The sequence below is a fragment of the Ranitomeya variabilis genome, chromosome 5 (genome assembly GCF_051348905.1).
Source record: "Ranitomeya variabilis isolate aRanVar5 chromosome 5, aRanVar5.hap1, whole genome shotgun sequence".
NCBI classification, from domain to species: Eukaryota; Metazoa; Chordata; class Amphibia; order Anura; family Dendrobatidae; genus Ranitomeya; species Ranitomeya variabilis.
Window position 1 is genome coordinate 276,207,156 of NC_135236.1, and position 25,688 is coordinate 276,232,843.

General features: G+C 41.4%; 2 protein-coding genes across 3 annotated transcripts in view; one reads left to right on the plus strand and one right to left on the minus strand.

Annotated features, from left to right (window-relative positions):
• The window catches only part of SND1 (staphylococcal nuclease and tudor domain containing 1), a 1,031,482-nt gene that overhangs the window by 812,439 nt on the left and 193,355 nt on the right, over positions 1-25,688 (plus strand). The window lies entirely within an intron of this gene.
• LRRC4 (leucine rich repeat containing 4) lies at positions 2,769-7,024 on the minus strand. The gene has a single exon (XM_077264372.1). The coding sequence runs from the start codon at positions 5,188-5,190 to the stop codon at positions 3,265-3,267; it is 1,926 nt and encodes a 641-aa protein (XP_077120487.1). The 5' UTR covers positions 5,191-7,024; the 3' UTR covers positions 2,769-3,264.

Sequence of the window (25,688 nt, forward strand, 5' to 3'; positions counted from 1 at the left end):
CCGCAGGTGCTGATTTGCCGCGGATTTTGTGCGGTTTTCATGCGGAATTGCTGCGGATTTTCTGCGGTTTTTACCACTGCGGATTTCTATAATGGAAGGGTCAGAAACGCTGCAGATCCGCACAAAAGAAGGGACATGCACTTCTTTTAAATCCGTAGCGTTTCCGTGCGGATTTTTCCCCACCATCTGCACCTTTTTTTTTCCCATTGATTTACATTGTACTGTAAATCACAGTGCGGATGTGCAGCGTTTCTGCGCTTAAAAATCCGCTGCGGATCCGCACTTAATCCGCATTGTGTGCACATAGCCTAAATCCCCTTCCTCACCTACTGTGGAAGTCTCCAGCACACAATTTCTGTTAATTTGCACCTTAGATTTCTCCTATTTCAGTGCATCAGGAGAGAAATCTGCTGTAACTTTGCATCAAAATGTGCATATTATGGTGCAATTGCCTTTGAAAAATCTGCTATGTGGAACCATAAGAGTCTCCGTCATAGAATTTAAAACGTGCCTAATGGCCATTACTCATAGTGTGAACCTAGCTGTGTAGGGTGTGTGGATTGTGCATGTTCTCTTTGTGGTACTATCTGACATTGATAAGTACTGTATGACCAGTATAAAATGCCAGAAACCCCTCCACATGGACTGCTAAATCTGTGAAGCTGTTTACCTTTCTTAATCCGATTACTCCATCTTAATTGGGTCTGCTTGTAGTCTAATGGGAGGTCTTCATTTACAAATCTATTGGAAAAATATTGATTGTCCTTAGGAACATCTGACAGGTAAAGTCTAATCATTTGCTTTTATGCTTTTTTTTTCTTTACACTTCACTTCTTGCTTTGGCTTTAAACTCCTTCAGACTGGCCCATGCAAGACGCATTACTTCATACACTTGAGGACTTTCTCTTTTTAAGAACATAACAATGTTGTATGGCTGGCTGATATATATGTCTATTTTTCATTGTTTTGACTAAAATGATTGAAGGCTACCAGCCCAGATTACATATGTTCATGTAGATACACTGTAGGAAAGAGTTTGCCACTACACACTTTTACTGCCTATGGTGAGGTGTTTGATCAAGCTTACTAAATGAGCTGGAACTGAAACATTGACACATTTTTGTTACACAGGGTTGTATTTTTACCCTACACTGTGTTTACTCTGCATACCATGAATGTATCCTTAAAGGGTTCCAGAATCTCAAACTGCTCCCTTGCCTTTAAGGTGCTGCCAAATATACTGCATTTCAGCCTTACAAAATGGAAATTCTTGTGTTTTGCAAACCATCTAGTGTCATCAAATGCATTGTGAGTTGTTACATTTAACCCTCATGGGTGGCTTCATTATACCATTCAGCAGCATATAGCCAAATATGTTGTAAATTGCAAAATTCACAGTATACGGAGCTAAAGGCAAGTGCATGAAAAAGGGGACACAACGTAGTTACTCAGAGGTGACATCTATTAACAGGAAAGAGGATACCACCCACTGTGGTCTTCAAAAGAACTTAGTATGACCTTGTAGCCCATTTCTTCACGTTAAGGAGAAACTATGAGAATATTTGACTATTTAATAATGGTTTGTGCTCCATGTCATTATACCATGTAGACATATTTTCTGTAATAACTGTCAAATGTCAGCATACCACAAGTCGGTGATGATCTTTCAGAAACAGATGTTATTATTGTCCATATTCAAGTTTTTCATAAAATTATATTTCATACATTTTAAAGAGCTGCATAGATACATTCAACTCTAACACAGTTATATATGGCATGACATGCCCACATTGCCAGGGTTAATGGGTCTTATAGCCATGCTTCCTCCTTGAAACATTACAGTTTAAGCAATACATTTCTCCCCATGGTGATAGATGAAGATGTTTTTAATCAATGCAGAAAGAGTGAGAGAAGCAAAGTCGTTCTACCCCATTTCCGGTTGCTAGGATTTTTATCTGCAATATTTAAAGCCTCAGTTACGCCCCGTACCATAAGAAAAGGCCTGCAGCACCCTGAACAGCAGATTGAAATACAAACCTTTCTTGTTGGAAAAAGCATTACATGAATATAATATCTAAACAAATGTACCTTTTTCCCCACACTATATACAGCTGCAGTTCCCGTTCTGATCATGCAGTCATTCATCAATATTCTCGCCATATGATATCATAAGAATAACATGTTTTCCTGCTATGGTCACAGATTGAGATACATTTCATGTTGCATTAAGCTCAGATGTTCTTCAATAATGCAATTTTTGCTTTTGTGGCAGGTAGATGACTACAGAGGCCATATGCTAGAAAAGGTATTGTATCCTGTAAAACCATGCCTAGTTAACCATTTAGAACATCTTAACCCTTTTTTCATTCTGCGTAATCGAGCAGGGTGCTGCAGACTGTTAAAAATGGTAATTACGTTTTAACGCCCAGGTAACCTAGCACAAATTGTTTTCTCATCCACAAACATCAGAAGGCTGACAAAGGGTTAATTAGATCTGCAGGAGTTTGGTGCAGAGTGGAAAGATGCGCCAGCTTTTTAGCATCCTGCATCGTGGCTTTGCCATAGTTGTATATAGCAAAGCAGAACAGACTGCCCTCCACCCTCTATTTTTTTGGAATCTTTTTTCCATAGGTGTCTTTACAGTCTTGAATAACCAAAACTAGACACCTCTGACCTAGAAGAAGGAACTCAGCGTTCCCCATACCTTTTTATGAAAAATAATCAATATAACTATATACTATAACAAAATAGATTATTTCCCTCCAAAGTCTTCAAAAAATTTCTTTTATTGCATTAATTTTTTTTTTTTACATTTGGCACAGTACAAATTTGTGGTGCATTTTCCTCTTTTTTAATAAGATAAACCTGGAAAGATTGGTCTGGGACTTCTTAACAAAAGAATTCTCCTTAGAAATGGGGTGTTGCTCGTGTATTTGAGCAGAATTTTGTTTTGTGTGAAAAACAGCATTCATGGACGTCTCATCATTTTGCTTTCTGATTAATACAGGGCTAAGCCTTGCATTTTAGTCATTATGGCACATTAACAGCATTTCTTATATATTTTACTGCCTAACCGTCATAACTCTTCTTAAATAGAACTTACAAGTTAGAAAATATTTTTAAATTTTAATATAATCTGTTTCTGTCATCAGCCCATAGATTTAATATATAAGCATTTACAAGAAAACAAAAGTGTCTCTCTCTCTTTCTGTACAAAAGTTGCTGTCTTTTTGTGCATTCTATTGCATTTTAATTTGAAAAAAGTCATATTTGAGTTTCCTGTACCTTCTCTTTTGTGTGGGTCTGAATTATATAAGGTTCAGAGATGGTTGTAATTGTGGAGTGTAGAGAATTACCGATACTGTTAGCCGTCCAATGGGCCCCATGGTGTGCTGGCTTGTAGGTGTTGTAGTTCATATGGTCGTGAATGGTTGGCAAAATTACTGGCCCCTCACCTGATACTCGTGTTGGACTCCCACTTGGGATGTCCTCATCCACTTGAATTATCTCAACAGTTCGTGCAGCTGCTACAGTGCTTCTTTGTTGATGCCGCTTTCTTAGTTTGTAAAACACAATTAGCATGGCGGCTGCCAAAAGCGTGACTGCCACAAAGCAGCCAATGATTATTTTAGTGGTCTTCATTACCTCATCCAAGCTAGTTTGCGTTTTGTCTCCAGTGTCTAAAGTTGGGACTGCCACCTGTTTTGGCATTTTGGTGGTTTGGATGAGCACTGTGGTGGTAGTGGTAAATGCTGGCTGATACCCAGTGGAAGTGGTTGGCACTGGCTTGATTATCATTGAGATTTCTTCAGGAGCCATATCTGTAGTCTCCACAGTGACGGTAGTGAAGAAGCTGTAGTTGGAAGTGTTGAGCTCTGCAGTACTGACATTGAGATAGGCCGAAGCATTAGAGTTTCCCGCAACATTGGTTACCATGCAAGTGTAGACTCCAGTATCAGTAAGCAATACATGTGAGAAATTTAACGTTCCATCATTAAGTATGGAGATTCGTGGATGGTTGGAAGCGTGGCTCAGCACAGTACCATTAGGTAGCAGCCACCTTACAGATGACATGGCTGAAGTTCTACATTTGAGTTCTGCCACTCTTCCCTCTGAGATATTTAAATCCCTAGGAGCGTCCATAATAAAAGGGGCTGAGCATTGGAACGATGAGTGGTCCACCTCAACCACGTACTTCCCCTTCATGTGCGGTGGGGAATGACAGCGACCACAGCATGTGGAGTTGGTTGGAATATACTCTCGGAGCCACGAAGAGAGCCAGAGAACATCACAGTCACAGTCCCATGGATTGTGGTGCAAATGCAATTCCACCAAGTATCTCAAATGGGCAAAAAGGTCATGTGGAAGGGAGGATAGGTTGTTATGGGCCAAGTTTAATTCTACTAAAGATGTCAGGTCATCAAAAGCGTTGCGCTCTATAATATTTATCTGAGAGTTCATAATCCATAGCTTTTTTAGTGCTCTTAATCCGTGGAACGATCCTGGTTTGATTTCAGGAAAGTTGTTGCCAGAGATCTCAAGTTCCTCTAGCCCTATCAAGGGTGTGAGGTTTGGCATGTCTCTAATATTACACATTCCAAGGTTAAGATACTTCAGATTGTACAATCCTTCAAATGCCCCCTCAGAAATGTATTCCAACTTTTTAAGCTCTCCTAGGTCCAGACGCATTAGTGAAGGGACTCTATTGAAAGCATAGGATGGTATACTCTCAATGGGGTTATTCCTGAGCCATAATTCTCTCAGTTTAGAAAGATACTCAAATGCCCCACTAGGTATTACAGTCAACCTGTTGTCAAACAATTCCAAAGTGTTGAGGCTAGCCAAACCATTAAAAGCCCCAACCTCTATTTGACGTATTATATTTCTACCAAGTTGTAGAACTTCTAAGTGGTGGAGATGTCTAAAGGTGTCAGCTTGGATCATGTGGATGTTATTTTCCATGAGATTGAGGTACCTTGTGTTAGATGGGATACCTTGGGGTACTTCAGACAGGCCACGGCGCGTACATACAACCTTGCTAAACTGATTACTGCAGGAACAAACAGAAGGGCAGTTTTGTTGCCCTGAAAATGCTGCACAGGGGATCCACACTTGCACCATGAGGTAGATTACAGAAAACAGGATGGCCTTCCAGGTATGGTGCACAGTTACCAGCCACAAGAAATTCATGATGTGGCACGTTCATAATTCACCATCGTCTGGGATTTGGCATGGAAACGAGAACTTGGCCCTACCCAGGCTTCAGGAGGCTACAAATTCCCTTTTCCATCTACACACTGGTGGGAGTGGTGGTCAACATAGGAAGGGGGTGCTATATCATGAAGCAGTTAGCTTTTTCCTTTAGCTAAAAACATCAACTTATAATGCATTGAACAGACAAAAAGCAAAATGTTATATACTTAGGGAAACAACATTTCAAATTCCTTACGCCAGTGGCCACCTCCAGGGAGCGGGGTTATCAGTCCTTCCATAAATTCCTTAATTTTAATTATCAGCAAGAATTCCAATTGATGATGGGGTTGATGTAAATGTTAAAAGACAAAATGGCTCCTTTAGTAAATCCCAACACGAGAAGAAAAAAAAATAACCTTAAGAGAAATGTAACAAGGGAGTGAGGCCCACTTGGCTATGCAGGTGCATCATTCTGTTGCTCCCCCGGGACTGGTGCCTTTTGCAGTTGAGCTATTCGTCCTTGGATTCCACTGCTGTCTCTGCAAGAAGACTGACGATAATCCATTTCTGAGAGAAACTGGAGACCAGGTATCAGTTGGTTTGAGAAGGAAGCAAAGAAGGGTTAACAATCCCAAATATTTGAAACCCTCAGTTGTTGTTGTTTTTTTAATGTTCCTCAGTCTAATTTTCCATAGATATTCCTCGGAAATGCAGGCTGTCTGCAGGGTTCTGATTTGTACAGAGAGAAAGGCAGCACATTGCAGGCATTGACTGCTTTTTTTTCGAACTAGCTTTGCTTTCCAAGCTGTGGATGCAGCAGCTGCAGCCTGCCTCCTGCACACTTAGCAATAATCCGTCAATATCTCAAAGGAGAGCAAGTAAAGGGGGGCAGCTCTGGGAAAGGAGGCTAGAAAGTATGCTGGAGAAGAAACCGCACACAAACACACACCTCAGTGCTTGAGCCCTTGGTTTGAGATTGGTCCGAAGAAGGGACAGCTTTCACAGCCTTTCTCCTCCTGCCTCGTGGAAATCCCACTGTCGCTCCTTTTGTTGTGAGGTAGTGAGTTGAGGGGTTCTCCTCGGTTTGCCGTGAATGTCTTGTCCAGGGGTGAGAGCAGCAGCGATATCAGAGCCCCGGAGCATTTTTCTCTGCTAATAGTCCTCCTCTCGCCCTGTTCGCTTGGTGTTGGAAGCAGCAGCCAACCAGCCAGGCTGCTCTCTCATCCTTTCGTCCTTCAGTCAGAACGTGGATGTACTGCTGACGCATACTGTTCTGAGCTGAACATTAGCGTGATGCAGTGCTCCTATGTATTCACACAGCTCCCTCCCACTCCTCTTTTTTTCTTTCCCTCTAGGGGTTAATGCTCGAAGCTTGCAGCTAAGTTGCATTGGCTGTTTCACATTCCCTTCCCCCTTTATCTCTTCTTTTCTCTTTATTGAAGAGAGGAGTTATTAAAGCCGAGCTGGCGATGAGTTTCCCGAGTCCCCGGCTTGCAGCGGCAGATGCTTTCCTGGGTCCCTTTCAGTGAGATCTGTTAATGATGCCTATCAGGTGCCGGGCTTTTTTCAGTTTTTTTTCCCCTCGTCTCTCGTTCTGCGTTCCATCCTTGTCTTAGCCTGCTCTGGGATAAATGCAGAAATGAGGTTTCAGCTGCCAGCGGCAGGAAAGATGTGATTGGCTGGTCTGCCCGTGCAGCGTCATCGTCGCCAATTGCTGACTGTGCTTCCCTTTGACGGCAGGGGTAATTTTCACCCCCGGGTCCAGCTGCCACCCCCTGGTCCAGCTGCCACCCCCTGGTCCAGCTGCCACCCCCTGGTCCAGCTCCCACCCCCTGGTCCAGCTCCCACCCCCTGGTCCAGCTGCCACCTTTCTACCCCTCTTGCAGCTCACTGTATTCACACCCCCAAGTTGAGAGAAACAATCAGAAGCAGCGCGGATTCACCGGCGTGCTGAAAGGGGCGGGGAGGGGTCTTTGGAAGTAAAGGGAGTCTTCATGCCTGGTAAAGCTAGTGCTGCACCTTGTCCTAGCGACAGTCCACACTGTTTAACCCTTGTCCTGCAGACTGGGTGGTGGTAGTGAGTGACATGCAGGAGCTGCAGAATTACAGAGCAGAGGAGGCTGGCTTTCCACTGTGTGACCTGTTCCTCCACACACTCATCCAACCAACCAACCTGTGACTCACTCTGGCGTATTGCTGTGGAGCTAGCCTTGAGAAGCTGCATCTTCTCCTAAATTACTGTCTCCCCCTATGTGCGCCGGAAAGGAAATGCCTGCTGTATTGCACTGCTCGACAGGTGGAGGTGAACCGATGGAGGGGATCACTGATGGTCATCTTCACCTGCCCCTGGCTCATGAGTGCTCTGCAGTGCTCCTGCACGCCTCAACTTCACATTGGTAAGTTACAGCTCTTAACAAGTTACATTGCTCTCAGGTTTCTATGCAATAAGTCATTGTGATGTTTGCCTTCATTCCTCTGAAGTTTTAGATGTTTTACACATCTGCAGTATTTGCAGAGATTTTGTTTATATTCTTGCTTTCCCAGCAATACATTGATTTTCTTCTTAAATCTGACCTTTGCATTGCCTCTCTAAGGGCTTCCTGCAACAATTCAGATGAATACCAAGTACAGCTTAACGCTTTCTGCCAGATCTCTGGTCTTCTGGTGGTAGTTCAAAAGTAGAATCCTGCCCCCCTCTCCGTCTCTATAAGGCTGTGAACCTCAGTGTCTGAATTAAGTAATTAGATTTTTAGTTTATACTAAACATAAATTCAGATTTGTTAGAACATGGGATGGAAAAGTATGTAGCAGGGGCATTCTACCTGTCTCCTTACTAATAGGACCTCTGTATGGGCTTTGTGTGGAGCATAAACTTAGTAGAGTTCACTTCCGCACCGCTATTACGGGTTCTCCTTCAGTCTGGATGTGTATGCCAGGTGAGTGAGACAAGCCTTCTTTCACTGCAGAACCTGATCCTGGGGGGCATGGCCACTTTTTTATGTGTTTAATTATAAAAAATTCCTGCTTTTTAGCTGTCGCAGAAATAAACTTTGAATCACTATTACGCCATGCAAGCGTCCGATATGAAAGGTGATACGTTTAACACGTTCTCCACCAGAGGGACCTGAATGGTATTTTTTCCTCTATCTCCTGCTGTGACTGCAGATTGTAGTTTAATGTCTTTATTTGCGGAGGGTGATAAGGTTTGTAATAAAAGTATTATCATGTGTATGTGAAACAGATTTATTTTATATCCTGATTCACTTTGTGGAATGAGGAGCAGAATATGCTGACTTTTTCTCCTATTTTGAAGAATTGTGGATTAAGGCTACACATGATTAGTGCCTTTGTCTAAAATTAAGGGGTCGCACTTGCATTTCATTTCTCATACAGACTGCTTTGAGTCGCATTCTATATAACCATTACTGTTCACCAGATTTAGACGTGGTAGTTTAGATTGGATCCCATTGCACTATTAAATGATCTAAGTGAACTAATGGATATAGTGAGCCCCTTTTTTGAACTGAGAAAATGATAGCCATTAAATAGGCAGTAACTCGGTATACTGTAATGGCTGGGTAAGCATGTGGTGGATTTTCTGCAGCAAAGCCATTGAATCCTCCTTACGTGGGCAGTAGTCCTATTCTGTAAGCTAGTGTTCAATAGAAGCCATGTTTAATACTGCAAAGGAGAGAATCAGCTTTCCAAGCAAGATGCAGAGGAAAAAAATAGTGTAGTACCCAATCTGACATTTGGTTTACACAATACTACATTTTTAATGGGCACAGGATTATAAAAATGAAATGGCATTATGATAATGTGTTCCTTTGCTACCATGATAGAAAACATGACAGTATATAAGTAGACCAATGCCCCGTTGAAGCTGTCATCACAATGTCTACAGATATGTTCCCAGATTATGTAGAACAATAAGCAGTTCATATATGGGGAATAATACATCTCTATGTATGTTTTAATGTGGATGGTTTCTCGAAAGGTTTTGTTTGAACGTGATCTCTTTAATATTGCAAGGTCCTTATATTCTGCACTGAATACTGCAGCCTGACTCTCGTCCGGTCTGTCATTCCATACCCACACATTTTGCGTCTATTCAGTATTTTCCTATGAAAGTAGTGTGTGTAGGAACAGGATCCTTTGGGTTCTCACAAATGATACAGATTATTCTTGCCATGAACGCCCCCAGTTCACGTAGCTGCTGTTCTATGGAATTTCTTGGAAAGCAGACGATCCTAAAGATGAATTTTCCCTTCCACAAATCTCTTTATCTGTTCACTTGTAAACGGACTGGATTTATGTTTGTCCACGCAGGTAAATATCACCATCACACTAGAGTAAAACCGGAAGGGTGATCATTACTTGTAGATGGACCCTGATAAGCCCCTAGGCTGTGCTACTGAGGTTAAAGGTTACTATTTCACCCAGCAGCAATGAATTATTCCTAATTACTTCTCTTAATCCTTAATCCTGCCTCTTCTGTGAGTAAAGAGAGAAGTCCGAATCATCTGCCATGTAGAGTTATTAATGCCACAGTAACAAGCCACACTTGGGTGCCATTTCTACCCTTGGCAAGTTGCTGCTAAGCCGGGATTGTCTTGGCTGTGCATTACCTCATGCCTGATCTTGAAAGCTTTGAGCAATAATTTTTGTAGACTGTCTCCTCGGATCTTTGTAGATCTTAGAAAAATGTTACTGTGACTGTACCGCACTATTACTATATAGTTTCCTTTTAAAGGTTACTCATTTTTTTACACATTCTTGGGCTGGTATACAAATTAAATAAGACATCACAGTAAAAAAAAAGGTTTGCTTTAATAGTATTGTATTCCAGAAATTGTGGGCATGGTTTTATCAGAAGCTTAATGTGTAGTTGTTAAAATGCTGGTTCGCTTTACCTACCAACATCTTGTCATTTACCAATTATGTGGAATGGGTAACGGAGGCTGGATCAATTACAGTAGCTCCCGGGAGAGCTTATTAGAATTTATAAAACATTAGCAGATTAGCTGCACCCACTCATAGCTTTCACTTAATTTGATCAAAGCTTTTAATGGCCAAAATTGCTACACGTATTTTTTTGTTTGAGTTGACCTTTTTTAGATAACAACAATGCTAGATGAGTAAAAGGATTTCTGTATACTTGCAGGGTTCATAGCAATCTGCAAAACCTCAAATAGTAAAGCAGAGAATGACCAGCACTCTTGTGCTCTCATCTCTTTACAGAGCATTCTGTTTGTGTATGAGGGTAGGCATAGTATAAACTACCCTAGGGGAAAATGGTGCAAAATTTACTGCTCAAACTATGGGAACACATGCGCATAACAGCAAAACTTTAAGTCAGTTAAACTTTAGGGATATCCTTCTGTCCAGTTAGGATGTATAGGCAGCGACAGTGACCTATTTTCATTAACTTTGGTGCAAATGATAACAGGATCATTAAAGGGGCACCCACAGACCATCTCCAAATGGGGAATGACTTTGCAGGTGGTGGCCACAGAATATTACTCTTTAACTTTCGTGATTCTCCTCTAATTTTGCTGGTGTCCTCAACACCACTGGTAGCATTAGATGTGACCTGTAGCCCATTCATTTTGCACACAGGTAGTCCAACTGACGCAGGGTTTACTGTGTCTCCCAGCCTAGTACACTTGCCGTTATATAAGGAGAGCCAGACACTGTCATACAAGGTCATCACTCAGTCAGCAGGCATGGTATCCTTTGTGCAAGGATGAACAGGAGGCACACTGCCAGAACCCTGCAAATTGACTTGCAGTGCACCACTGATGTGAATGTTTCTGACCAAACTGTCATAAAAACGCCATGAAGGTGGGGTGAGGTCCAGAAGTGCTGTAGTGAGACCTGTGCTTACAGCCTATAACCTTGCAGCTCGTTTGTCATTTGCCAGAGAGCACCATAACTGGCAGCTCTGCCAAAGGCACCCTGTTTGCTTCACAGATATTTTGCCTGCAACAACATCCAGCATGAATGGGTCTGTGATGGTCTTGAGATGAATATCCATGTAGGGTCGCACATTTTCATGTGGTACCCTAGCCGCTGATAGATACTGGATAAAGTCTTCAAAGTCTTTGTCAGACCTTACATTGGGGCAGTGGGATCTGGGTTTCTTCAGGTGAAGGACAAGCCCAATTTCATGTGGCTAGAGTATTTAAGCAGTTCCTAGATGATGAATACATTGATTCCATTGACTGTCCCTCATGTTCCCCAAATCTGCATCCAATTGAGACTTTTTGGGACACTACATAATGCCGCAGATTGTCCAGGGGCTCATTGATTCCGTGATTCACCAGGACACCATTAACCATCTCTTCAGGATCATCAATCAGGCACATGTAAGCACCGTATAGGCTACTAAGTTACATTATAAGATCCAAATATAGGATTTTGATTTATATTACTGTTTGGCAGGGTCGCACACCACGTGCCAAGGTGCCTGCGGCTGGAGTTTCGGGCCAGAGCATAGCGCCAGTGTGTTACTTTACAGTGTCTGGTATTTACATTATAAGATGTTGTGATCTAATTCCCACAAATTGGACTTACCTGTGATTTAAATTTTTTTGGGAATGATTAGAAATCCAGCTATAGATTATAAGTTTTGTTCCCATTGATATGTCATGTTCTCAACGAATTACACATTTTTTTTTAAAGTAAAGATTTTCAATCTTTCATTGCGATCTGATGTGTGTTTTAAGTGTTCCATTTAAGACGTGAATGAAATTAAGGACAGCTGTCATGAAATTCTTGGCAATATAGAAAAACTTCGGACGAGAAATAGAACAAGGTAATCTAGCACAGGGGTGTCAAACTGCATTCCTCAAGGGCTGCAAACAGGTCATGCTTTTAGGATTTCCTTGTATTGCACAGGTGATCATTTAATCACCTGCACAGAATGATTCCAGCACCTTGTGCAATGAGAAGGAAATTTTGAAAACACGCATGGTTTGAGGCCCTCGAGGAATGCAGTTTGACACCCCTGATCTAGCATCTTCAGGTAGATTTATAATAAAACTAACAGTTATTGAACCATAATTAGAAAAAAATAGATGCAAAAAATAATTATGGTATAGGAGACACTAGGCCTACGTATTTTGAGTCAATACAGGGTTCTTAAACCAGAGGGAAAAAAAACTGATATTGCCCTCACTGAAATTCTTAGAATATATTGACAAATGAAGTAGGAATTAATTATTAACTGTACACAGAAAAAAATGGGAGGGATTGTGTTCCATGGCTTATTTGCACGATAGTTTTTAGCTTTATCCTCTTTTCTGAGTCTCGTTTTTTAATTTTTAGAAAAATTGGTGGGACTTAGTGGGAGGAAGGCGTGTCTTCATGTTAGGGTAGGTGCACACGTTCAGTATTTGCAGCAGAAAAATATGCTGCAAATACTGGAGTGTTGGCAGGAAAAACACTATGTGAACTATGCATGGTTTTGCCTTGTTTTTCCCCATTTATTTCAAAGGGTAAAAACCACTGAAAGAATTGACACCTTGCAGATTTCAAACTGCTTCAAATCTGCAAGGAAATGTTGTGTTCCAGCCCCAATGTCTCCTGTAATGTGCTCCAGTCGCAATGTATTTTGTTATGTGCTCCAGTCCCAATGTCTCCTGTGATGTATATGCTCCAGCCCCAGTGTCTCCTGTGTGATGTATATTCTCCTGCCCCTTCGTCTCCTGTGTGATGTATATTCTCCTGCCCCAGCGTCTCCTGTGTGATGTATATTCTCCTGCCCCAGCGTCTCCTGTGTGATGTGTATCTCCTGTGTGATGTATATTCACCTGCCTCTGCATCTACTGTGTGATGTATATGTTGCAGTCCCAGCGTCACCTGTGTGATTTATACCGCAGTCTAGTTGTCTTCTATGTGATGTCTACAGCAGACCACCCACTGCTTGAGTTATATACAGTAACTGTAGAGTGAGCAGTGATCAATTTCCCATTGCGAGGAGACCTGCAGTGTAATATACATCCATGTTCTTAACAATTTACTGTTGCAAGTCCCTTTACAAAACTTATCACAATGTTGAGTGCGCTGCAGACCCACTCAAATCTGGAATAATTGCAAGAAGCAACATGATCACCTAACATCACATCACATGCCACACTAAAAAGAAGCCGGCTCCAGCCATCAGATTAATGGCAAGTTAATTGCTTGACCATATATAGCAGGATAATTTTCAAGTTGATAATTTTGTGCAGCCCCCGAATGATGGTAGAAATATCCAAATGGGCCTTGGCAGAAAAAAGGTTCCCCACTAGTGAAGAGCATGATGTTATCCGAGTACGCTTGCGTCCTAATCGAGTATTCTTGGCGTGCTATAAAAAATGCTTGAATCACCGAGGCCGCATGTCCTTTTCCGAGCACGCTCGCTCATCACTATTCCCCACCCCTGCCCTACATGCTTACGATCCCACAAGTAACGTCGTTGTCAGATTTTAGGGACACATTCCTTTGACATGATGAATGATTACACATAGGTATCAATGTAATCATATATTTTCAGGAGGAATAGCAACAATGAAGATATGTGAAAATTATGATAATTTAGGATTTTATTTCATTGAAAAGTAAAAGTATTTACTTGACAGATCCTCTCAGGATCTCATAGCAGAAATTTCCGCAACTCAAATCTTCTACTTAAACACAAATATATGGATTTCTGATCTTTTTGAGGCATAGGCACTTGATTAATTTGTTGGATTCCTAGTCAGTGACATGGTGGAATTTATTTTATGTTTACTTATAGAAGTTGAATCTGTGAATTGCCAAATGAATTATCCCTTAACCCTTTTTTTAATACCCTTGAACGTGCTACATCCAACTTATTTCTGCCAAAATCCATGACTATGTGCAAGTGGATCTGAAGAAAAAGAAAAAGCACATCATAACTACTGAGCAGTCAGCCATGTGAAAGTCGAGTCTGACATGAAGCATTTGTTATTAAGCCATTTGCTAATTAATAAGATTGCTGTTGTATGCTCACTGGACCTCTCCACCTTACCAGTTGTGCTCTGTCCATTTCTCATAACTCCTTGCATAGTATGGAGCAGTCATCGTTCCCTAAAAGGATTTTTTTTACTTGCAAATCCATTAGTGTTTTGGGTTTAATCCAGATTAGGGGATTAGTAGATCTGGATTTTGCATGATTGTCCCTGCTGAGCTGGTTAGTGTAAGTATGCTAATGGTGGAAGCAGGGAAGTAAGAATTTCCTCAGTTGCCTGCCAGACAAAGTGTGCCAGTCTTTCTTATGAATTTGTTTTTTCTTTCTCTTCATTGGACAGTTCTGTATCACGGAGCCTGCTGTTCATAACTAGGGATTTGATTGCCAAAATTACGTAAAATGTCTTTTCTCTTTGGCCAGTGGCTAAAGAGTGAATAGTTTTCTTGTAGAAATGTTAGTCATGTTTGCTGCTTGTGTAAGGAGTTTGTGCATGTTCGTATTCTGCAATGCTGGATCCTCTAATGTCAGTTGTCTGCTCAGCAGATCAGATTACTTTGTAAGGTTTAGTTCCTCCTTGTTCCTGAGAGCATCTGATTGTTGACAAGTATGGTTCCTCCCTAGAAAAGAGGGCATCAGTGGGTGGCACTTCTGCGTGCATCATTTGTACCATGGGTACAAATCTTTTTAGAGTGGCCCCAGCTTATTTGTGATCTGTTTATATGGTTGTCTCTTTCTACTGTTGTTCAAAGGCTGGCAGTGAAATGGACACAGCCATGTTACACGCCTGTGGGAAAGGCATGCCTGCCTGTATCTAACCCTTTACAAGCTGTTACATACACATGAGCAGCATCTGTTCCCTCAGTCACTGTTCTCTTTTGGACGACTGCAATGTGAATGTCAAACAGTCAGGCTTCTATATGCAGCAAAGCCTACCTGATGTTTCATAGTGATGTACGCTTCAATCTGAATTTTGTTACCATTCATTGAGTTCTTGCTTGGGAAACTCTTAAATAACCCATAGACTGGACACATGGATGCCAATATAATATAGGTCATACATGTGATCAGAGCAGCTCTGTACATGGCGCTCCTGAACATCAAGGTAATGTCTAGAAATGCTTTAATGTTGCAGCAAGCAGCTTTGATTGCATTGCCATAAATGTCTGAAATTGTTATGCAGGTAGCGGTGTAATTACATGCAGAAGACCATGAGTCGTTTATTAACATGAATTGAGATGCATTCTGGATGCAGATCTCATTCCCTCTAATCAGTACACCCCCTCTCAACGTGCTTCTACACCCTGTAATTAGGTAGAGTGTGCTGATTGAGACTGCTTTACGCATCAGCTTTCAATGGGTACGTCTTATGTTTTCCAAAATAGTGCTACATTACCATCTTATGTTGACCTTTTCCATTTCTAGCAACCATAGTGTAGTTCTGTAGTTGCCATGTGATGATGTATGTACTGTATAAAGAATTTAATTGAGAAGTGTAAACTACTATCCGATAGGAAGGTGGATGGGTAGTTCTGCTCCTCACACCAATCGGCACTATCCGTTAAGTTGGACCCCCATCCCCAAGCAATGTGTCAAAAGGTTGTACATTTCTAACAGGATTAACCATGGAAGGTGTGTTAGTTATTCCAATATTTTTAGTGATTAAATATTTATCAAATGGACATCTGGAATTATTACTCTGCTGCATGGCATTTGGGACTTGGCAAAGCTATAGCTCCAGAATACAGGCTTTACTACAAAGGCCATGTGTACCGGTGCCCAGAATATAATTGCAGGAGGCTTGGTTTGGTGATCTTTGTGTTAAAATCCCTTTAGCTTTTACTCCAATAAGCTTAGCATTCTTAATAGCCACACGTTTTAATTGATTTATCGTCTCCCAGTTTAACCCCTTTATGTCTTGGCCAGATAATATTTAAAAAATGGCAGATTATAAGCTTTGTAGAACTGGATTAATATCACAGTCGGTCAGTATTAGCCACATTTCTGTGTTTTTGGTACTCTTAATATATGCTATTAAATTAAAACTGTAAATAGCATAGTCTTACCTAACTGATGCTGGATATGAAAGTGAGCTGAACAGTCAGGCCACATTCACACATTGTTGATTGTTTTGATTGTGGCTTCAGCATCTAAATCCTGACAGAAACTGGGCATGTGTGTAAGTGATGTCTTTTATACCCAATTCTCTTGACCTTGGAAAAAAAATTGTAGGCTAATGACCATGTAGCACTTAGAGCATCCACCTCATGGGTCCAGTGCTTGTGGATCTACCTCACGCTCCCAGTAGTGTATAATCCTGCCGCCCAGATCCACTTATACACAAGCTACAGAGTGTTTCCACCGTTCCTGCTGTTGTGCAGGTCATTGAAAAGAAATCATAATAAAAGTCTAAGTACTGAGAAAAGTATCAAAAAACCACCAGGGGTCACCATAACAAGTATTTTATAGTAGTATCTCAGTAGCATTTGCATTTTCTTAATGATTCCAATTGAAAAATTGTGACGTTCTGTGATAGTGGAATTAGAAGATAAAGTAGGAGCGCTCCATGATAAATTCCTGGTGATAAGAAACGTTGAAGAGTAGATGAGGTGGGGAGATACAAAGTACAGGTGTGTATTTACAATGATGTATTTATAATGATGGTCCAGCCATCTTCAGGGAGTGGGGGATAGATGGAAGTAGTGAATGGGCTACACACAAACAAAATAACTGATTAGGGAACATGATAGGCCACTCTGAACAAATGTGTTTTGAGGGAGCGCCTAAAACTATGCAAATTGTGGATGGTCCTAATTTCTTGGGGTAGAACATTCCAGAGGATTGTCGCCGCAGCACGGGAGAAGTCTTGGAGTCGGGAGTGGGAGGAACGGATTAGTGCAGAGGTTAGTCGAAAATCATTTGCAGAGCGTAGTGGTCTGTTAGGCCGATAGACAGAAATGAGGGAGGAGATGTAAGGGGGTGCCGCACTGTGAAGAGTTTTGTGGGTGAGAACAAGTACTTTCGATTGTATCCTGTAATGAATGGGCAGCCAGTGTAATGACTGGCGAAGAGCGGACACGTTTGAGTAATGATTAGCTAGATGGACAACCCTGGCTGCTGCATTAAGGATGGAATGGAGAGGGGAAAGTCGAGTGAGGGGGAGGCCAATTAATAGAGCGTTGCAGTAGTCCAGGCGAGAGTGGATCAGGGCGACAGTGAGGGTTTTTGTTGTTTCTATAGTGAGAAAAGGGCGGATTCTAGAGATGTTCTTTAGGTGTAAGCGGCATGAAGCGGGCAAGAGATTGTATATGGGATATGAAGGAGAGATCGGAGTCAAACATAACACCCAGACAGCGCGCCTGCTGCTGGGGTGTTATGGTGCCACCCACGGAGAGGGAAACGTCAGGATTAGGGAGGTTAGTAGATGGTGGGAGCAGAAGAAGTTCAGTTTTGAAGAGGTTGAGTTTCAGATAGAGAGCGGACATGATGTCGGAGACTGCGGACAGACAGTCAGTGGTGTTCTGTAGTACAGCAGGAGTAAGGCCAGGGGATGACGTGTATAGTTGTGTGACGTCGGCATTAAGATGGTACTGAAAACCAAATCTGCTGATGGTCTGTCCAATTGGGGCCGTGTAGAGGGAGAAGAGAAGGGGGCCAAGGACTGAGCCCTGGGGTACCCCGACAGTGAGAGGAAGAGGAGATTAAGTGGAACCAGAGAACAGAACACTGAAGGAGCGGTCAGAAAGATAGGAGGAGAACCAGGAGAGAGCAGTGTCCTTAATGCCAAGTGACTGGAGCCTAGAGAGCAAGAGAGGGTGGTCAACCAGTGTCGAAAGCTGCAGAAAGATCGAGAAGAATGAGCAGAGAGTGGTTACCGTAACATTTTGCTGTCAGAAGGTCGTTGGTCACTTTGATGAGTGCAGTCTCTGTCGAGTGTAGGGGGCGGAACCCGGACTGTGAAGGGTCTAGGAGGGAATGAATGGAGAGGTAACGGGTAAGGCGGGAGTAGACTAGGCGCTCCAACAGTTTAGAGATGAAGGGGAGGTTGGAGACTGGTCTGTAGTTATTTGTGCAGGATGGGTCGAGGGCGGGTTTCTTTAGTAACGGAGTAATGATAGTGTTTGAAGGAGGATGGGAAAATGCCTGAGGAGAGGAAGAGATTAAAGTTTGTAGTTAGGTGAGTAGTGACGACTGAAGAGAGAGACTGGAGGAGATGAGAGGGAATGGGGTCAGTAGTGCATGTAGTCGGACGAGAAGAAGAGAGGAGCCTGGAGACTTCTTCTTCTGTGATGGGATCAAATGCGGAGAGTGAGCCAGGGCTGTTTTACTCTGTGCTTGGAGGTTCGGAGGGTGAGGGGAGCTACTTGGTCCAGGGTGCTTCTAAGAGTGTCATTGTAGTGATGTACAGCCAGATTAGGACAGGAAAAATAGGAGATTGGGGACAGTGATGAATGTAAGGAGTCTGAAAGTGTATGAGGGTTAATGGCTTGTAGATTTCTGACTGAATGGTAGGTAGGAGGGTGCTGGGGTGAGCGAGGATTTGTGAGCATGAAGGAGAGAATGTTGTGGTCAGAGAGGGGAAGCTGTTAGTTATTTAGGTAGGAGATTGAACACAGCCGGACAAAGACCAAGTCAAGGGTGTTACCGTCTTTGTGTGTCTCAGAGGTTGAGAGCTGTGAGAGGCCGAGCGTTTAAAAATCAATTAGTAAACATGGCAATTTTGAAACCCATTGTTGTCTTTTAATAAATGTTTATTGGTTTTCTGTACCTTTTCATCTTTGTCTTCATTGTGACAGTGCCCACCACAATGTTTTTTTTTCCCTATTTTTTGTCTCACAATTGTTGTAGTGTAATATTTAATTGTGGGAAAACCCCTGTAAAGGGCACCTGTCACTTGAAAAAACGCTATTATCCTGTAGATATGGTAAATAAATAAACATCTTTTTTATCCTTTGTTGATGGAGTTTTGTGAAGACTTGTTTTTTGCTTGACGAACTGGCATTTAATTTCTGCAATTTTGGGGTTCATACGAGCTTTTGTTCATTTTTATTCCGTTTTTTGAGGAACCTGCAGCAACTGTAAAAACAATTCTTGTGTTTTGATACTTTTTTGTTTCATGGCATTTAGCGTATGGATTAAATAGTTTTATATTTTGATATACTGGACTTATACAGAATTTGTAATGCTGAAGAGGTTTGTTTTCCTTTTTTTAAATTAGAAAAGGGGAATGATTCAAACAGCGCCATAAATTACACTGTCAGTTGGTAACAGCATCTAAGGGGTTAAGCCTCATTGATCTGCGCCAATTCCTGTCGCTGCCATTAGAAGCGAATGCCGACTGTGTAACACAGCTGATGCCTGTCATGTTTGGAACTGATTAATTTCCTGAGCCCGTTCCATTTCCTGACTACTCCATACACCTGCCCACATAATGGGACATACGGTACGTATATTATGTCACATTTCAGGTAGGGAATAAGGAATATTTCTATTTAATATTTATGCTATGTGCACATGATGATGGGGCCCGGATCTGTCTTCAGAATCGGGCTCTGATGCATACTCCTGGAATTAGATTCAGAATTCTCATTCATTTGTATGAGAAATCCCACCACCTCTCCACTGAAAGTAGTAGACTTTTGAACCCTGTTCTGAACATACAGTGGGGAAAATAAGTATTTGATACTCTGCTGATTTTGCAAGTTTTCTCACCTACAAAGAATGGAGAGGTCTGTAATTTTTATCGTAGGTACAATCAACTGTGAGAGACAGAATCTTAGAAAAAAAAATCCAGAAAATCCCATTGTATGATTTTTACATAATTAAATTGCATTTTATTGCATGACATAAGTATTTGATACAAAAGAAAAACAAACCTTAATATTTGGAACATAAACCTTTGTTTGCAATTACAGAGGTCAGAACTTTTCAGTAGTTCTTGGCCAAGTTTGCATAAACTGCAGCAGGGATTTTGGCCCTCTCCTCTATACAGATCTTCTCCAGATCTTTCAGGTTTCGGGCTGTCACTAGGCAACATTGAGTTTCAATCCAAAGATTTTCTTTTGGGTTCAGGTCTGGAGACTGGCTAGGACACTCCAGGACCTTGAAATCCTTTTTATGGAGCCACTTCTTAGTTGCCCTGGCTGTGTGTTTCAAGTCATTGTCATGCTGGAAGACCCAACTACGACCCATCTTCAATGCTCTTATTTACAGAAGGAGGTTGTTGGCCAAAATCTTTCAATACATGATCCCATCTATCCTCGCTTCAATGCGGTACAGTCGTTCTGTCCTCTTTGCAGAAAAGCACCCCCAAAAGTGTGTTTTCCCCGCTATGCTTCATGGTTAGGATGGTGTTCTTGGGATTGTACTTATCCTTCTTCCTCCTTCAAACATGGCTAATGATGTTGATACCAAAAAGTTCTATTTTGGTGTAATCTGACCACATCACCTTCTCCTTTGCCTCCTCTGGATCATCCAGATAGTCTTTGGCAAACTTTAAACGGGACAGGATATGTGCTGACGTGAGCAGGGTGACTTGTGTGCCCTGCAGGATTTTGATCCACGATGGCGTAGTGCTGTACTAACGCTAATGTTTGAGACTGTGGTCCCAACTCTCTTCAGGTCATTGAACAGGTCCTCCCATTTAGTTCTGGGCTGATTCCTGACCTTTCTCATAATCATAATTACCCCACGAGGCGAGATCCTGCATGGAGCCCCAGATTGGGGAAGATTGTCAGTCATCTTGTGCTTCTTCCATTTTCTACTTGTGCCAACAGTTGCTGCCTTCTCACCAAGCTGCTTGCCTATTATCCTGTATCCCATTCCAGCCTTGTGCAGGTCTACAATTTTGTCCCTGGTGTCTTTAGACAGCTTTTTGGTCTTGGCCATGGTGGAGAGATTGGAGTGTGACTGATTGTGCGGACAGGTGTCTTTTACACAGGTAATGAGTGCAGAGTATGAGGGCTTCTTAAAGAAAAACTAACAGGTCTGTGAGAGCCAGAAGTTTTGCTGGTTGGTAGGTGATCCAATACTTATTTTATGCATTTAATTGTGTAAAAATCATAGAATATCTGTTTTTTTTTAAGATTTTGTCTCTTACAGGTGAAGTGTACCTATGATAAAAATTACCGCTCTCTCCATTCTTTGTCGGTGGGAAAACTTGCAAAATTGTCAGTGTATCAAATTCTTATTTTCCCCACTGTAAATGTGTGTCTCATTGAAGGGGACCCACATCTACTGTATATTTATAGTATATCCTGTGAACATGTCATACATGTACAGAATTGAAATACACCTTTTAAGCCTGTTTTTAAGGTTTTTTTTTTTTTTATAAAATATGATCAAAATAGATTCTAAAATTATGGAAGATACTAATAGTTTTGTTTTCATTTCTTAAAAATGTCAAGATCTCTGCTTGCTGACAGCATGCGTGTCCTCTAGAGGCTCAACATGGAGCAGAAGTTTTACTTGTTCCAGCTGTCTAGCCTATCCTCAGTGAGTTTAATAGGTTTTTTTTAAGATAATTACAATTACGGTAACATAAATAGTGTATATTCACCATTTGATATCTCTGCTAACCACCTGATCATCAGCAATCTTTGTTTAATTGGCTACAGTGACGGCGGGCTTTAGCATACTCTGCAGCCATGGCCTTAGCAGTCCTGTGCCGTACGCTACTGAGACCATATTGGTTGTTTCCAGCAATCGCTTGTGCAAATAACACTTCATTACTACAGCTAAGGCCTCATTCAGACGTATGAGTTCTTGCTCTGTTTTTCACAGATTTAAATAATACCCATTATAGTCTATGGTGATAATCACATGTTTTTGCTTTTTATTTGCGCAACAAATCGGAGACATATCCGTTTCAGATCCGAGGCACAGATCAAAGTTACCCATACATGTCTGTGGGTCCGTGAAAATCACAGACTAAACGGGCATAGCTTCTGTGTACAATCTGTATGCTGTCTGATTTACTTGGATAGATGTAGTGGAGAGGAGAAGGTTTGCAATTTTTTTTTTTTTTTTTTTTTTTTTTTTATAATTGAAAATCACTGATTACACATTGATCATTGATGGTAAAAACTGACACACTGACCGTACGCTGATGAAACTCAGATCACAATCACTGATGAACAGTAGGGATGAGCTGACACATGGAAGTTCAGGTTCGTCTACCAGAACTGTACCTGAACCCAATAGAATCAATGGTGACCCAAACTTTTTGAGCTGGAAAATTGTCTCTCTCTTTCCTTTCTCTCCAAATTGTAAAACAGACTTGCAAGGGAAATCCATGTTCGGAGTTCAGCACTGGACATTAGGTGTCCTGTACAAACCCCGAACTTTACAGTTTGGGTTCACTCATCTTTTATGAACAACAGTCTGTGTTTTTACATACAAGAAAAATCATGGGTGGAATGAAGCCCAACTAAGTAAGAACTGTCAATGGGGCACTGGAATTGCAGATAGCAGCGTGAGGGTTTTTTTCCCGTTTTATCTCATCATTGTAGTTACCCCGTTAATAACACAGTAGCAATATACTTGTGCTGAATGACTTACCGTACTTCAAAGTTTGAACTATATGAAGAATTAGATCTCTACAATGTTAGCTTTGTAAGAACGTATTGTAACACAGTAATTTGCGTAGTTTTGTCTGTAAAGCAGAACAATATCAGAAGTATACAAGTGCAATGAAAATTATTTTTTATTTTAAATTGATCTTTTTAAGTGTTCCAAAAAGTATTTTTTTCTATTTCATGTTGTCAACATCTCTGACCATCAGAAAATGTGAAATTCTCCAAAGCCTTTGATTGTAATCTTGAATCAAGAATTTCTCGGTGGTTTAGCTCTGACCTGAAGGGCATGATCTTTAAATGTCTAACTGACTTTTGTAGTGCAATCAGAGTTATCTGGAAGCTCCTGACCCTGTCACCTTACAGCTTTCTTAGTCTAATAATTTCATTAGTGTTTATGTTTTTGACAGAGGTCAAGTAAAAAGTTGCAAAAAAAAGTAATTCTCGAAGTGCAGTTTTACAATTCTAGAAAGAGACAACACTTTCTTTTATTTAGTTATTTGTACTCAATATCAGTGCGCTAATCTAAAAAAAGACAGAGCTAGACTCTTTATTGCTCCTAAATTTAAAAATGTATGAAGTGAATAATTTTATCATCTGTGAGATTTCACGGCGTACAATGCCCCATTATGCTTCCTTCATCTTTGCATATATGTTTATTACAACAAATAGTAAACGTTAAGATGCCACATTTTGAAACGTGAACATAAATTTCAGTCCATAACAAAGAGTTCTGCTGACTCTCTGTGTATGGGGGAGTCAGCCGGCTAGGGTCGGGAGAGCCTTGGATTACACATGCCCAGTTTTGGCCTGCCGATCACATTGCAGCTTTCTCGTAGAGAACACAGGAGCTCTGTACCAAGCGAGTGCTCTTGTGTGTGTATGGGAGAGTCGTCTAAGGTGGGTGCTGGATGACGCATCATTCGGCCTACAGCCATTTAATGTGTATGGCCAGCTTTGAGAGTCCTGTGGTTGTTGTCCTTTTTGTCAGCATTATAACCTCTCGTAGGCTGTGAGGTATCGGCAGCACTTTTAATTGTAGATGGAGACAAGACATTAAAATCGGCGCAAATTATGGAGCATACATATAACCATTTTGGTCGCCATATGAAGCCCAGAAAAATAGGGGAACACCTCTGTGTTCTGTTACCAACATATGATACCTAGATCCTGGACTTCTCACACCTAGTCATCATACTCGTATAGGACGCAGATTTCAAGTAGTGATCTTAGAATTATATTTTGAGTGTAAATCTTATATTACTGATATGTCATAAGTTTTAACGAATTGAGGTTCATGTCCTGAGTTCCCCGAGGGTACAAGTTCTGTGTTCACGTCACCCTTGTTGCCCCTGCAGTGTATGTTGGCATTGGTCAGCAGTCCTCAAAGAGCTGTGCGTTTTATTCCACAACTGAAAAAAATGGCAATATATTAGTAAGTCAGGGATTGTAGCTGATGTGTGTTGATCATATTTATTGTACTTAGATTTTAGCAGGTTCTGTTTTTCAGGTGCCCTAATTGTAAAACTGCAGACATATTTTCAGCTTCATTCATTAAGCTTTTTTTCTGGCTAGGTACTTAGAAAATGCAGCCTAATGAGTTGCCGTGTGTGAATTAGGTTCTATTATTATTTTGTAAAACCTTGCTGAACCGATTGCATGCGAGTATGCAAGTTTGAGAACCAGCTATGGATTACTATTTTTAAGTTCCAATATGTTTATTTTTGACATATTTGGAGACAGACATTGTACCAGTGCTATTCTGTTTTTTTCTCTGCAGTGTTGGCTGTTGAATGGGAATCTGTCAGCAGGTTTTTGCTATGTAATCTGAAGACAGCAGGAGATAGAGGCTGACATACAGAATTCAGAGATGTGTCTCTTGTCAAAGTGCGTGCTGTAGTTTACTAACTGGGAAGGATTTATCACTAAGACATTATACATTGCCAGGCTAGTAGTCAAGTAAGCAGCTCACTGTGTATGGACTTTGTACATTGAGAGCCTGGTGTAGGCGGGGTCAGCTCTGCTTCATTCTACATCTAAAAGTTGCACCCAGTAATATAAGTGACACATCGCTGGATTTACCTTCTCTTTGCCTACATTGGGCTGCTCTCAGATGAGATGGCAAAAAGCTGCTGACAAATTCTGTTTCTCTTTGTGTTTTATCTTTTTTTTTTAGTGCATACCTACGATAGCTCACTCAGTTGACTTGCATTTACCTGTATTGGGTCATTTCTCAAATATGGACTAGTAAACTTGCCTATTCACATGCTGTACCCTGCAGCTCTGCTTTTTCAGAGTAGGCACTCTGCAAGCACAAGCTCTACAGGAAGTCAGCACATGGAGAGCATGTTCTTACTTCATGAAGGCGAGGGATAATAAACTACAAGCATTGAAATATGGATATCTGGGAAAAACATACTTTAATGTGGCTGTTTGACTGTAGCTTTTTTCTCTGATATAAAGTATATATTACAAGTGTCAGGTCTTTTAAAATAACAATTTAATGAGGAGATTTATATTACTTGATGATCACTTCACTTGAAAGCTTCGACTAGTTCTCTCTTGATGTCCATTAGGTGCTCCCAAGGTCATTTCTGGTAGATGCGTCTTTGAAAGCCGGCTCTTATATACTTGTCTAAAACAAATGTTTAAAGGAACCTGTCAGCCCATTTGAGCTACCTTTTCTGAAGACTGCATAAGCTAGAGATAGACACACTGATTTGAGCCTTGTGTCACTTGTGTGTATGTGCTGAAGTTTTGGAGAACTCAGGTTAGTTTCACATTTGCGGTCGGGAGGGATGCCCATGGCAGCGTACTTCCTCCCTTCAAAATTTCCGTGCGATCGCCGCACATGTCAAATCGCAGCATGCGGATGCATCCGCTTACACCGCACCTCCGTCCGTACCTAATGTTAATAGGTACGCAGGGCAATGCAGGACGCATGGAGA

Coding starts and splice junctions, on each gene's coding strand:
- LRRC4 (XM_077264372.1), bottom strand. CDS start 5,190: ATGAATTTCTTGTGGCTGGTAACTGTGCACCATACCTGGAAGGCCATC.